Source organism: Chamaea fasciata, unplaced genomic scaffold (genome assembly GCF_029207755.1).
Source record: "Chamaea fasciata isolate MVZ Bird 193981 ecotype frontalis unplaced genomic scaffold, bChaFas1.0.hap1 SCAF_22, whole genome shotgun sequence".
In the NCBI taxonomy this organism is placed as follows: Eukaryota; Metazoa; Chordata; class Aves; order Passeriformes; family Sylviidae; genus Chamaea; species Chamaea fasciata.
Genome location: NW_027094107.1, coordinates 642,294 through 657,199, shown reverse-complemented (window position 1 = coordinate 657,199; position 14,906 = coordinate 642,294). Strand labels below are relative to the sequence as shown.

The following is a 14,906-nucleotide window of genomic DNA, read 5'->3' as shown; positions in this document are numbered from 1 at the left end:
GCTGGCTGAGCCAGACCCTTAAGGTGGGTGACTGGGCAGCATTCAGGGCACAAAGCACGAGCACAGACACCCACAGGCTGCTCCAACTGAGTGTGACATGAGCCCCACGCTGCCAGAGCTCTTCATACCCCAGCTCAGAAACGCTGCTGGGATCCTCAGAAACCTGGTACCACACTAAGAGACCTGACCGTGTCACTGCCCCACTGCCACTGCCCACCAACAGGAGTCTATAAACACCTGCAGGTTGTTCCCTTGATGCCTTAAGTTTTCAGCTTTTATGTATTTCAGACCCTGAACTGCGTTAGTGTAAAGCTCTGAACTCCAGAGTGTCAGTGAGCTCCCTTCAGTTCGGTCACACAAAACAATCCTGAGGACCAAGGTCAACATCACAGCCTCAGCCCCCAAAAAGTATAAACAAAAATAAATTGGGGGGGAAGAAAACTAGGGGAATGTGATTTCAGTACCTGAAACTGTAATTGGACAATTAACGTCTGATATGCAAATAGACCAAACTTATATCTGCCCAAAAAACTCATGACCATCATCCACCTTGGGTGTAGCCTCTGCCAGGCTTTTGACTGCTCAGGGTGAACCTGTTAAAGGCCTTTAATAAACACCCACTTTATTCTTTTAACTCTGTCTACCCTCTGTTCTAGGTGGCCATTCCAGGCATCACCCTGCTCACTGCAACTCAGTCCCAGGTCACCTCAAAGGACATGGGCTGGGGGAGTTATCCAGGAGATACCATCCTCCTGTCCTTCGTGGATCACCTCCAGTCCTTCATGGGTCACCTCCTGTCCCTCATGGGTCACCTCCTGTCCTTCATGGGCCACCTGAGCTGCTCCAGAGCAGCATGAAGACATTCCTCTCCTCAGCCTGCCTTCAAATCCCCAACTTGCAAATTAGTACAGGAGATGAAAAGACTCCAGAGAGGCCTTTCATCTTCATGGATCAGCACCTCCCAGAGGGTCTGCCACTCAACTGTGCCCTCCCCAATACCTATCTGGCCTGGCCCCTGGCATCCTTCCCCAGACATTTCAATTGATGTCACCAATCTTGGCTCAGCAAATAATCCTTCTAATCACTGACAAGAACAGAGGCTGCAGCTCAGCGTTGCTCAGCCATGCTGAGGGGGGGTATGCAGCAAGAAAGCATCACTCTAGAAAGTCAGCTTGGAAATACGGCTGACCACACACGGGCAGCAGCTGCCATGGCCCAGGAGGTGACACTTTTTGGTCTCTGATCACTGGGACATGGTCACCACTCTGCCTATGAACACCCTGCATGGCACAGGAGCTGGGAATGGCCCTCAGGCAGCTGGAGGTGCATCAGCTTTGGATGTCAGAGCACACATGGCGTCCACAGGCGGCTGCAAAGCATTCTGTGTGTCAGAGCGTCTGGGAACATCCAGCATAAGGACATTGCTGTGCTGCCCTGTGTTCTCCAGGACGGGAATGTCACCACATCTTCACTTTGGGAACACAGCTCCCATGGGAGTGAGGGCAAGGAGTGCTGGTGGATGGAGCTGGATGGCTCCACAGCACCACAGCCAGCTGGACTCCCACAGAAAACAACTTTTGGAGGCATGCAATGCCTGGTCACTGGCAGCACTTGTTCCCCACCACCAGGCAGCCAGCAGGCGCCAGGAGTCCCAGGGAAAGGCCTGGGAGAGCCGGGGGCTCTCCTCAGCCTGCCCAGCCCCAGCACCATTGTTCCCAAAACGATGTCTGAGGATTAATTAATTATCCTACAAGGGGCAGTAAGTAATAACACTCCTTGTGGAACAATAGAAGCTATTTGGTCGCCATGACAACCCGGCTTCACTTGTGTGCCTTTAATTTATTCATTGCACAGTTCCTTTCCCAAGCACACATGATGCCAAAAAAAATTGCCTTGTTTTCCTTGCCAGTATCCATGTCCAGAGCGGGGATAAACCACAGCCCTTTCCCCGGGGCATCTGTCACACAGAAGAATGATGCACATAAAATCCCTTCAGCCTGGAAACTTACATCACATGAGAACTCTTCTGCTCCCTAAATGTTTGTTCTTTAAGATGATTCTGATTTTTAACCCCTTTTCTGGGAGCTGCCTCACCACGGTGCTCAGAGATCTTGATCCTGAATAACTTCTCACCTACAGCCACTTCATCTCCCATCCCCAAACCTTTCCACACCCTTTCCCCCCTGCCCCAATCTATGTAGGAAAGATGGGCAGGAGATTATTCTTGTCAAACATAGAGCCAGGAGGGATATTCAAAAGCCCAGAAGTGACATTCCTTCACATCCACAGGAGCGTGGCATGGACAGTGGTGCCCAGCCTGACCACAGCCATGCCAGCACCATCAAAGCACTCAGTGTCCACCCCTGTGCTGCTCAGACTCTGCAGGATCCAGAGCAGCACGGGGATGAAGGCCTGTGCCAGGAGATCTCTGCATCACAGAGGGATTGTTGTTGCTGTTCCTGCCCCAGTTCTGTGCCAGAGGGAAGCAGGGGCTCCCTGGAGAGGGGAGAGCACCACATTTACACGGCGAGGGTTGGAAAGTGCTGCTGGGCCAATGGCTACTGCATGCCTGGCCAACAGACAAAGACCTTGGTCAGCCTCTTCAGCCCATGGACACCTCTCCAGCAGGAGATTCATCCTGCATCAGCCTCTGCAGGGCTCAGTTGCCTTCACAGAAGGGTTTGGATTGCAAAGGACCTTAAAGATCATCTTGTTCCAGTCCCTTGCCATGCGCAGGGACACCTTATCCTGTCCCAGGCTGCTCAGAGCTCCATCCAGCCTGGCCTTGGACACCTCCAGGGATCCAGGGGCAGCCACAGCTTCTCTGGGCACCCTGTGCCAGGGCCTGCCCACCATCACAGGGGAGAATTTTTTCCTAAGATCCAATCCGAACCTACTCTCTTAGTCTGAATCCATTCCCCCTTGTCCTGTCGCTCCGGGCACTTGTACAAAGTTTCTCTCCACCTTTCTTGTGGGCTCCCTTCAGGCACTGGAAGGCCACCCTTAAGCTGGCTTTTTTTCCAGGCTGAGCAATCCCAGCTCTCCCAGCAGAGCTGCTCCATCGTCCTGGAGCCTCCCCTGGACTCACTCCAGCAGGTCCCTGTCCTTCCTGTGCTGGGGACAGACCTGCTCAGGCTCACAGGCTGCAGGGAAGCTGAGAACCAACCCCCTCACCCCTTCCCAGTTATGTTTGTGCCAGTCTTGGTCTTCAGCCACAAGCCCAGACCCCAAATTGTCCCCTCTGGCTCCAGCAGGAGGGTGACATTTGGTCCAGCACCCCAGAACATCCAGGCCCAAGTGGAGCCTGGGGGAGGAGATGACTCAAAGTTGAGTTGTGACCTGACAGGCAAGATAGATGGACCTGAATTCAGCCATCTGGCCCTGCTAAACTGAGCCTAAACTCAAGCACAGCCACCCAGTGCCTTTGTACCCAAACCTAGGGCCACACACAGTGCCCAGTGTCACTGTCACTGGACTGGCGTGCCACAGGTCATGCAGAGAACTCGGGTGGTGGTGGGATGGTGGCGGAGAGGCAGCAAAAGGAACTTTCACACAGGAACATCGAGGTTCCTGGCCGGCTCTTCCCCCTGGGTCTTTCCAACATGTGTTCAGGCTTTTCAGGCAGCGTGGAAACAAAACCAAGTGGTCAGGCTGTGTCACCTGCCCTCCTCAGAGCAGCAGAGGAGCTGGTGAGGCAGGGAGACAGGGCAGAAGAGGCCAGAGGCAGAGAAATGGGACAGCAGCACTGGGAGGCCAAGGTTTTAATTGACTGGAACTGCAAGAGCTCTGAACTGGCCCAGGATTCTCCTGCACAGGTCAGGAAGGGAGGAGCTGGACAGGAATGGTCAGGAGGCTCCCACCAGCCTCCAGGAAAGGAGAAGAGTCTGGAGGAAAACCTCTGGACAGGAGGGGGAAAGGCAAGTTTAGGCAATTACAACACGATTTATGTCCCGTGAGGGGTGCTCAGGGCTTCTGAGGGACGGTCCTGGGTGTGAACCTAAACCATGACCAGAGTAATCAACAAATTTCACAGATTTCACCCCAGACCATTGTTACCTGAGCAGATTTTTTTTGTTTGTTTTTTGTTCACAGTGGTATGAAAAGCTCCAGTCTATCAATGCCACCCAAAAGCAGATTCCCATTAGATGCCTCTCTTTCCAGCACAGAACTCCCAGGAAAAGTTGAATTACCACCAGCAAACGAAAACTCACTGTTTTTAACTTCACAGGAACAGACTGACCATAAAACCACCTTTGCATCAACCAAAAAATACAATTCACATCTGAAAAGTCAGCTTTTCTGACTTGGGGAGGTGTCTGTGCAACCAGCACAGAAGGGATAAGGATCTACTCTGGATGAGATGCCACAGGCTCCAGAGGTGCCAGCAGAGATACATGTGCCTCCAAGGAGCCATTGCCTTGGAGGTAAATCTCAGCCAGAAAATGGAACAACAGTTTATGGTGGTTTTGGTGGGTTTTTTTGGGGGGTGGTGGTGTTGTTTTCTGGGTTTTTTTTGGTTGTTTTTTTTTTTTTTTCCCTGGGGTTTTTTTTGAGGGCTTTTTTTGGTGGGGTTTTTGGGTTGTTTTGTTTTTCAGTTTTCCCCCTTACTTTCTTTTTCTTTCTTTTTCTCTTTCTTTCCAAACTTACCATGTTGACTTCAGAGATCTGGTCAATGCTGGAGATGTGGATGCTCATTCCCACTGTGACAGGGTTACCTGAAACACAAAGAGGCTGGGTTAGGACCATATTCGAGTCCTCCTCTCTTATCTGCAATATAAGAATTGCATGGATTTGATTTTAAGCAGCCCCACATTCCCTGAGTATCATGGCATTGAATGTGCTCAGATGATTAGATTTCTCTCACTCCCAGACTTACAGACTCACCCCAAGGAGTAGTGCAGCCTAAGCTTGATTTTTTTTTTTTTTTTTTTAATTCCTGGAAGTTCATTACCGCCTAGTAACACAATTATCTCTGGTTTTTCCAAATAATCCCTTCAGAGACCATCAGGAGGCTCTGAGTGGGCTCACACAAGGTGGTCCTGACTGACCAAACAAAGAACACAGCACCCAAGCCCGTGGAAGCCATGGGCAGGGGAATGTGCTCCAGCTCCCTCCTCCATCACTCTGTCGGCTCTGAGTACTCAGTCTGAAAATCCCGAGTGAGTTTCAATAGCCAAGGCACCAGACAAGCAGAGGAAACAGATCTGTGAAGTGAAAAAGCAGCATTTGTACGGTGGCTTTTCCGAGCAGAGCTCGGATTAGAGAACAGGACAGTCTCACAGTGGGGTTTAAACCACATAAAACAATTTACAGTGAGATACACGCCCACCACCAAACACAGCAAAAAGCCCTCCTGTAGCTGGAGATGGGGTTTTTGCATGTTACCCCTCCCCTGCTCAGGCCCAAAACCCCAAAGGCAGAGCACAAGCCCCATCCCACCCCAAGAAAAGCCCCTCTCCTCACACATGCAAGGTGGAAAGTGGTCCCGTGCAACGCATCACTGGAAAGGGAAAGGCAAGCAGTCGTGCCACTCAAGGTATTAACTCTTCCATGCACTCATTAGTAGGTCTAAGTGCTGAAATATTTACAGATAATCATGGAATGGCTTAGAAAGTAATTAGGAGATTGGGGGAGAGGGGAGAACCACACAACTGGAAATGAAGTGATTTTTTAATTATGTGTTACCAGAAGTAGGGAAGCAGTGTCATTAGAGGTGCCTTGTGATTGGGTGTGCTGTTCACCGAGACCCTCTGCTGCAAATTAAGCAGCATTATCCTTTAATGGAATATGAACAACACTGAAAACATCAGAATCAACCACTGTAATTAGGCCCTGCTATGCAAATCTCCTTAAAGAGGCAGAGCAGGCTCCAGTACCCCAGGCTGGCTGACAGGGTGCCCGAGGCAGGGCTGCTCAGGAGACCTCTGGAACCTCTGAAGATCCCCTCACAGACACATCTGAGTGCCTGTTCCTTCATCCTTCACAGGGGAGCCAGGTGGAAAAATAACCAACAGTCACACCAGGGAGAGACGATTCTCCTGCAGCCTCTTTGTGCCAGAGGCTGACACTGGCGCAGCAAAGCTTTTAAGGAAGTCTCACTTTGATAGTTTGTCTTGATTTTTTTTTTTTGTCTCTTTTTTTTTTTTCCCCCTGAAATCAGGGCCTTGTGATAGAAGCCATAGCAGGAGGAGGAAGTCATCGCTGCCCTGAGGATCTTTCAGGCTAATTAGTTACAGGAGGAGAGTCAGGGCCACGCACAGGGCTGCAGCAGAGCCTGGGAGAAGGCAGATCACCATCCCAGAGCCTTCCTACCATGCAGTGCTGTTCCCTCCAAGAGTGCCCCACTGCCTGCTTGGCTTCCAGCCCGTCCCCACCAGTGTCACTGTGCATCCCCTCCTTCCCCAGCACCAGCCAGGGCTCTTTCCCCCACTGAAAGCAGCAGCCTGGGTGGTTAGAGCAGGGGAGCACTGGCAGTGGGGACACACAGGTATTTGTCAAAGTCAGAGCCCATCCAATCCATTCTATGCATCCAGACATTTATGCTGTGCTCATCACCATGGTATCCCAGAGCCTGGGGTCAGGCAGTGACTCAGAGCTCCAGACCTCCCCACTCCCAACCCCAGGAGCAGCTCTGGGGTGGAGGGATCAGCTCCCTGCAGAGTCAGCAGGGCTCCTCTTGGCACTGCCAGCTCCTCCACATCCCATCTAGCAGAGAATTTGGGAGGCTCCACTGCCCACCTGCGAGCCCTGGGGTGTGCAGCCCGTGGGCTTCTGTGTGTGACTGTCCTACAAACAAAGAAATGCAAGTCCTGCCTTTACTGCGCCTACTTTATCCTGATGCCAGGGAAGCCATTTCACTTTCCCCAGCCCTGTTTTGAAGGATGGCTCCCAGCCTACTCAGGACAGGGATTCAGGAGCGTGGACACAGCCAACACAGAAATATGTCCTGACTCTCAGTGCAGCCCAATGGAAAACCAGGCCAGCTGGTGCCCAACATTCAGACTTTAAGTAGTACAGAAAAATAAACAAAGGACATCAATTCTGCCAATGTTAATAGCTTCAGGCAAGAGGGATACAAAAGTAGGGTATTTCAAATAGGGGATAACGTCATCTGTGGATTTGTCCAGAAGAGATAGAACTCTGCATTTGTGGATCCAAGGCAGGACAAAAGTAAACCTGATATTAAAGGCCCATGTTTTTATCTGCGCCTTGCCAGTGGTTACAAAGAACTAGACTTTCTCCCCTTAAAGCAAAAGCTTCTGCCTGGAAAGGATTTGTAGGCAAGGATCACGAGTGAGGGAGTGTGAGAAATTCTGCCACTTTTCCCAGTGAATGGCACCCTTACAAATCCCTGTTTCTCACCACCACTGGAGAGTTCACCAACATTTTGTTCTGAAAGTAGTTTGATGCCTGATAATAGTGCACTCAGGAAGTTGGAAGGGAAGCAGACAAACAAGTTATAATAAAACCTGTCCTTTTTTTGAAAGTGATACTTGTCAAATATAAACACAGTCAAGGTAGAGAACAAGTTGTGCTAATCCACAATATTTTTCCAGCAACCAGTTATTACTTTCAGATTTTATTTTATAATGCACAAACCCCCAGCACCTGGAGTCACGTTGCTAACAGAAATAACTCAGCACAAGTGTAGAGGAAAGGTTGTGTCTGCAGGCCTGTGAGTGCCTGCACTGCAGCCTGCACTGGGACATCTCTCCCAGAACTCAGCCTGGTTCTGAGCCTGCAGAGCGCAATGAAGGCAAAAACACAAAATTCAGTGAAACGGGGGTGATTGCTCAGGCAGCTGAGCTGAGGTCCAAGCTGTCCCCTCCTCACTCCTACCCAAGGAAGTTAACACTAGAGCAAGCTTGGGCTCCTCTGCCTCTAGATCTCCAACTGCAGCACAGACCCAGCCAAAAAGACTCCAAACCTGTGGGCAGGTGAGCAGAGCTCGATTTATGGCCCACCGAAGCCACATCATTTTCATGAACTCCAGCCAGCGCTTCAAGGCTCCTGGTTCCTGCATTCCTGACCACGTGGACTTGGCAGTGCTGGCAGAGCCAAGGTTTGCAGTTGCCGAGGGACAGGGATCAGCCTGAAAATTACCCTTTAGTCTGAACTACAGGAACAAAGGCATTAACAGCGTGTCAGAAATTTCACAGCTCCCCTGAACAATGCCTTCCCACATTTCACTGCACTGAAGTGAAATACACTGAAGTGAAAGCTATCTGTTTTCCTAGATATCCAAACCAAACCTTCTCTGCAGTTTAAATGCAGTTTGGTCTCATCATTTCCCCCCCCTTTCACGACAGTGAAAGAATTAATCAATCATCCTTCCTTAACAACAGCTTTTATGTTCTGAGAAACCACGACATCCCCCTCCCTCCCCCACCTGTGCTGCCTTGTCGAGATTAAATGCACCTGATTTCTTCAACCTCTCCGCAGAGGTCATGTTTTCTAAAGCTCTGACAATTAGTGCTGCTCTCCTCTGGCCTTTTGCCAATTTGTCTACATCTCTATTTTAAAGCCTGGTATCCACAAACCAGTCACTGGAGCAACATCACACTCATGCAGACAAAAGAAAAAGCAGCCTCCACTCTACAGAATCCTCCTAAAACCACAGGAACATCTGCAAACCTGCTGCACCCATCCTGGGAGCTGCTCACTGTGCGCGGGAGGTTAGAGATGGCAAAGGGGCAGCTGAGCTCCTGCCATCGGAGTGCATCATGTGCAGCAGGAGGGAGCACAGCCCCGTCTCTTCTGGACAAGAGAAGAAATTATTCAAGACAGCTTTGTGCATGAGCCTCAGCATTCCCTGCTTGCACCCTGCCTGTGGCATCACCAGTCTCTGAGATCCCTGCAGCAGCACGAAAGCTGCTTTTAGGTCTTCTGCTGAGTAAACAAAGCCAACCAGAGAAAAATTAGAGGCTTCAGTTACTAAACCTACATCTAGAGCAGGTCTGTGCCTCACCCTGCAATGGTAAATACCCACAGGCATGAGATCCCTTGCATGCAAAACCCTGCTCCTCACTCCAAACCCTCCAGAAGCTGAAGGGCAGCCCCAAAACAGGCAGTCCCAGGCAAGGTTGCCCTGCATGTTCTGGTGGAAGTGTTTCTGCACTGACAGGGTGGTACAGGCAGGCAGGAAGAGGGCCAGGTTTGCTGATGCAGGGCACCACAGTGCCTCTCTTGCATTTCCAGTGACCCCAAACCCACCAGGACCAGCACCTGGGGCAATCTCAGTCTCCCCACAGGCACCAGCAGCACACAGGCTGCCATTCCACCGCCAGCACTTCTCCCTTCAGTCTTCACCCCACGCTCCTGAACGAGGCAGGAGTGTTCAGCGTCTCCTCGTTCTCTCTGCAGAAAATGACTTGCCCAGGCTGCTGCCTCTGCTTTGTTCCCAGCACTGAACCTCGGGGCAGCCTTGGCTTTGTGTTTACAGCTCAGACCCAGGGCCCACGTCACGGCTACGTGCGGCCATGGGCTGGTTACACAAGGCCTGAGAGCGCTGGTTAGGTGGGAGCCCAGAGCTCTCAGGTAACTGGAGGTGCAGAAAGGGACACATCTAGCACCGGGCTTGTGGCTGCCTGAGGAGCTGCTGCCAGGATGAAAACATTCATCCTCTTCATAAATCTCCCTCTGGCCCTCCCAAAACAGATAGCCTTGAATCATCTTTGGCTGATGGACTAATTAGTCCTGCGCCGTAGTTTTTTTTTTAAGCCACCCGAAAGATAACTCAGAGGCCAGGCTGCTGTCAGGACACTCAGATTTACTACACTCCAGTGCAGGCAGGATGGAAATGCTCCTGGGTTTTCAGCACATGGGAAGATTGCAAGAGGAGTTCACAAATTGCTGTCTGCATAATAGCTGTGCTTACAGATCTCAGGACTGAGGCTCTGCTACAGCACTGAGAGAATGTCTAAAAGATGCCAGCCCAGCAGGCGACACAAGCCAAATCACAAAGAAGTTTCCCAACACTGATTTTCCTCTTCCTTTCCTTTCATTTTAGCTTATGTACAGCATCAAGCACAAACTCAGTTTAGTGTTAACGTTGCTTGAGGAACAAGAAAAGTTGACCACGTATCATGAAAGCAGAAATGTTCTGGGAACCACTTTCATCCAGCATCTCTGATTTGCAGTGACATCTAGAAGCACCGAGTTCAGCAGGGTCCCTTAAGAACCTACTCAAACTTTTCCAATAAAAATCTAGGTTCAAACATCCATTTAACACTTTCCAATCCTTTTCCCACTTGGGCTTTTTTTTTTTTTTTTTTTCCACTCTTATTTCCATGATCTCTCTCCCATCCACAGCCAACGCTGTGCATTCCTTTTGCCAGGTTTAGCACCACGGCCAGAAACATCAAACACATTCAGAGGCTGATACTGAAGCTCTCCCTCTACTCCCAGCAGGTCACCCCATGGAATCCCTTGCATTTAAAAGGGCAAAGCCCTCCGTGGCTTTACACTTTCAGGCACTGTTGTACAACGCCAGAAGGAGAAATGGTCTCGAGGCAAGTCAGCAAATCTGGCATTGGCTGTTTGCCTGGGGGGAATAGGTTTTATGAGGGATTTGTCACTGCTGACTGCTCTCCATGGGATTTTGGATCTAAAAGACAGGGCCCTGGCCTCCAGGGTGTCTGGGGATGTCAATGCCTGCTCTTCCCCATGGATTCATGGTTCTGCAGGGGCAGGAAGGATATCCACCACCACTGGTTCCCATGGAGATTGCTGCTGCTCTCCAAGGAGGTCTGGCAGAAAACAGTTTCTTGGCTATGACAGGTCTCCTACATTTTCCCATACTCCTTCAGGGAGTGCTTTGCCCTTTTTACAGCACTGAGCCCGTGCACAGAATGAGATTTTGCCTAACCCTGGCATGGTTTCCCTCCATCTACACCACACCAGGCACACCCTGTGGGAGGAGGATAATGAGGATTTCCAGCCTGTGTCATTCTCCTCTCCTGGCACCCTGGCATCGTCCCTTCATCCAGTCAGACAACTGAACTTGAAATATTTACTTAAGAAAGGGGAATACTTGGAACTCCCCAAGGAAAACGGCAACTTGCAGGAAGCTCTCACCAGGATGGTGAAATCAAGGACAGCACAAAGATAAAATGGAACATCTCAGAAAGGCTACGACCACAGCACAGCTCTTGGGCAGACTTTTGGAATATCCAAACCTGAACATGGTGCAAGAAATGAGGCTCCTGTTCAGTGAGGAACCAGAGCCAGAGCCCCATCAGAGCAGGCAGAGCCGACCTCTGCTCCTGCCAGCACTGCTCTTTGCAAACACACAGGTTAGCCTGGATAACAGCAGCCACAGCCCCAGCCTGTTGTCACATGAAGTCTCCCTGTGGATCTGAGCAGTCACAGAACATTTTCTCGAGCAAACTGTGCCTGCTCCTGAGGCAGTGCTGAGGGATCCTCCTGGAGGAACTGTGCTTTCCCAGGGCAGATGTGGCACCCGTGCTGTGACTGTTCCAGGGGAAGCAGAGAGCTAAGGAGCACAATCTGTGAGGCACAGTGGATCACCTAATCTATCTCATGGGTATTTTTAATGGATTAGTAGGTATTAGAGTGGGATATTGCAAATATCCCATGGAAATTTGGAAGTGAGAGAGAACAATCAGCTGGCTGCAAAAACAGTGTAAAGGTTGTCCCAGTGGGATTGAAGGATTACAGAGGAAGCTAAATCAAGGTTGATTTTAAAATATGTTGGTAGACAGCTACCCAAGCTGAATAAAAACAAGGTCTCAAATGTACAGGCTTAAAAATGGAACAAGAGAGTAGACAGGAAGCCTGACAGCATCTGGACTGCCAGTGGACCCAGTCCAGCAGAGCACCTGTACACACACACAGGGCTCCCAGCATTAGAAAAGAGTTACTGTCTACTGAGAACATCATCTGTTCTTGGATGAGGCCTAGGTCAATATTCAGGAGATAGATTTTTAAGGCTGTTTAATCCTCAGTGATGAAGACAGTCTTCCAACAGCTTCTGCTTGGGAATCTCTTGCCCGGGCGATGCACATTTGGAAAAGTCACAGCAAAGAGGAAAATAAGTTCTCAGGTTTGTCAAGCTCTGATTTAGAAACACACAACTGCATCACCTCACCAGAACTGACCATCATCAACCTGGCACTGGCCAGTGGGTCCAAGCAATCAACTCTTTAAGAGCAACTTTACCAAGAGGGCTGAGTGCCAGCTCCCATCCATCCCTGGCAGAGCCCAGCTGAGACAACAGCCAGCCTGCTGTGCAGGGATGTCACTGCCACCGGACTCTTTGTTGGAGCAGGGGCATTGCAGAAGGTGGATCCAGTCCTGGCCCTTGGGAGATGAAGGCAGTGCTCCAACCTCCTGGAGGATGGGTCACCTGCCCTCCCCGTGTCCCCAGGGCACCCACACGGCCCAGCCCCGAGGCTTTGCAGTCTGCAGGGCACGCACTTGGTGCTCCCCTGTTGGATCCCTCCCTGCAGAGCTGGCACCGTGGAACACCACGTTTCCCTGTGTTTACACCGAGCAAATCCCAGGAGAGCAGAGACATTGAGCAAATCCCAGGTCCCTCCAGCTCTCCTCCAGCAGGAGTAGTAGCAGGAGGACAGCAGGGCTTGCCAAGCAAGTGCCTGTCGTAGACTGACAGCACAGCAACACAAGCCAGGCTTCTTCTCCCCAGCAGCAGCGTGAAGCTTTGTGCCCACGCTGCTCAGCCACCCCCACATCGCTCCACCTGAGAAGACTTCCCTCCTACCCCTGTCAGGATCCTGGCAGGCAACTACATCTCTCCAGAGCGGCCCTGGGGCACAGCTCTGCCTGCCTGGGAAGCTCTGGTGGGCTCAGGAATAGTCCTGGACTTTTGCTTTTACTCAGGCCCTCAGAGCTTGTGTTTGCCTCATCTCCTAGAGCCAGCCAGGGCACTGCCAGAGCCTCTGTTCCTCCAGCTGGGGCAGGCTCGGAAGCCTTTGGCACCCTCCTGCTCCTCCTTTCCCAGCCCAGCACCTGTTACCCTGCTTTTGAAGGGGGCAGCTCTTCAGAAAGGATTGCACACAGACACGAAATATTCTGAAACCCTTGGTTCAAAAGTAAGCCGGGTATTTAACCATGTACCAGAACACACTCACCACAGGCAGCTGCTCCATCTCCAGCTCCCCAGGTACTGACCTGAGCAGATCAGCCCCCAGGACTCATCACAGCCTCAAAAACACCCGTAAACAACGCCAAATGTTCAAATTCTGTAGCAGTCCTGGTGCTACAATAGAGGCACACAGGTTTTAAAGCAGGTTTAGGGCTGAATCCCAAGCACTGGGATCCCTCCCCCAGCACAATAACACTCCTTGCAGAGCCAGGAGGTAGGAGTGCAGCAAAATACCTGGAAAACTACAGCACCACCCTCCTCTTCACAGCCAAACCACCCCCAATGGCAGGGGTGGTGCTGCCAAATGTGGGACATTCATCCCATCCCATCGCGTCCCATCCCGTCCCATCCCGCTGATGCCTTAAGTTTCCCCTTTTATGTTTTTCAGGTTCTGTGCTGCCCAGGGGTGCAGTTCTGAGCTCACATTCAGTGTCACTCAGCTCTGCACACAGCAGGGACACAAAACAAATCCTTTTCCTGCTGCACACCAAGGACGACTTTCAGCCCAACAGCACAAACAAGGGTGGGCTGAAGCGAGGAACAAGGAGGATGGGACCTCACAACCTGGAGCTGGAATTGGACAATTAAACCCCAATATGCAAATAGACCAAAACTTATAAAAGTGTGAGACCTTGGGACAGTTCAACCATTTTGTGACCATTTTGGGTCCACCTTGGCTGTAACCTGGGCCAGGCTCTTGTCCTGTCCAAGGTGTACCCTGGAGGCCTTTCAATAAATCTCTACTTTATTCTCTAGCTCTGTCCGGTCTCTGTTCCAGCTCAGCCTTCCCAAGGCATCACAGCCACTCCCTCCGTCCACAGGACACTCCACGCCCTCAGGTCGGGTTGCCAGGACACCCCATTTAGCAGTTTTCATTCAGTGAGGTCATTCAGCAGTTTTCCCTGCCTGGCAGCTGGGGAAGTTTCTCCCGAGCTGCCCATTGGAGTGTCTCACTTCTCACCTGCCCACTCAGGGCACAAAGGTGCTGACCCAGCTTTGCAGCGCTGAGGCTGCCCTGACACGTGAACAGTGAATTTTTTCTCCATGGAGGATCCTCTCTCATGTGTGCCCTGGAAATGTCCTCCCCCAAAGCAACTGCAGACCTGGCCTGCAGGAAATGACCTGTCTGGGAAAACACTTTTACACGTTGTTGCCAAACCCTGAGCCATCTAATCCCCTTAGCTGCAAATGAGCTGAGCCAAATTAATTTAAATGGGTTAACACAAGCTCCTCTGTTCACATCAGATCTGTTTCTCTGTCTTAGAAGTTGTTTGTAACAACAACAAAATACCTGGAGTTGTCATTTTTATCAAAGTGACAACAACAAGGTGTTTTCCTTTTTTTTTTCCTCCCTGTTTTCAATTTTTTTTTATGAGTTAGTCACACCGCCTCATTGCTGTTTACAGACTCTTGTCTCTAAAGGATGTAACTCCTGGATTGGATCCAGTTGGACATCCCCAGCATGTGGGGAAAAAAAACAATGGGAGAAGATGGCCAGGTTGGGACCTGGTGCTAAACTTGCACCATGGCCAAGGTTTATGCTCAGGGGCAGACAGGACAATTTACAGGGCAAGTATTGAAACAATGAAATGAGTCAGGCCTGAAAATATCATTACATTCACATTAAATTCCTATCTCAGTTAGGAATCACGAGAAACAAAGCACACACATAAAAACAAGCCTCCCCCTTTCCAAATGCCATCCATGGGATGATAAGTCTTTTACCCCTCAGTTTCTGAGGCTCTTGGGTGTGCTTTGTTCAGGTGGTCCTGCCCTTTTC

At 50.6% G+C, this 14,906-nt stretch overlaps 1 protein-coding gene across 2 annotated transcripts in view; it reads right to left on the bottom strand.

The window, feature by feature from the left end:
- Positions 1-14,906, bottom strand: part of LOC136300251 (gamma-aminobutyric acid receptor subunit beta-4) — a 76,538-nt gene that overhangs the window by 44,259 nt on the left and 17,373 nt on the right. For both annotated transcript variants that reach the window (XM_066202512.1, XM_066202511.1), the window contains exon 3: positions 4,648-4,715. In XM_066202512.1, the coding sequence (XP_066058609.1) occupies positions 4,648-4,715 (68 nt within the window). The remainder of the gene's footprint in view (positions 1-4,647; positions 4,716-14,906) is intronic.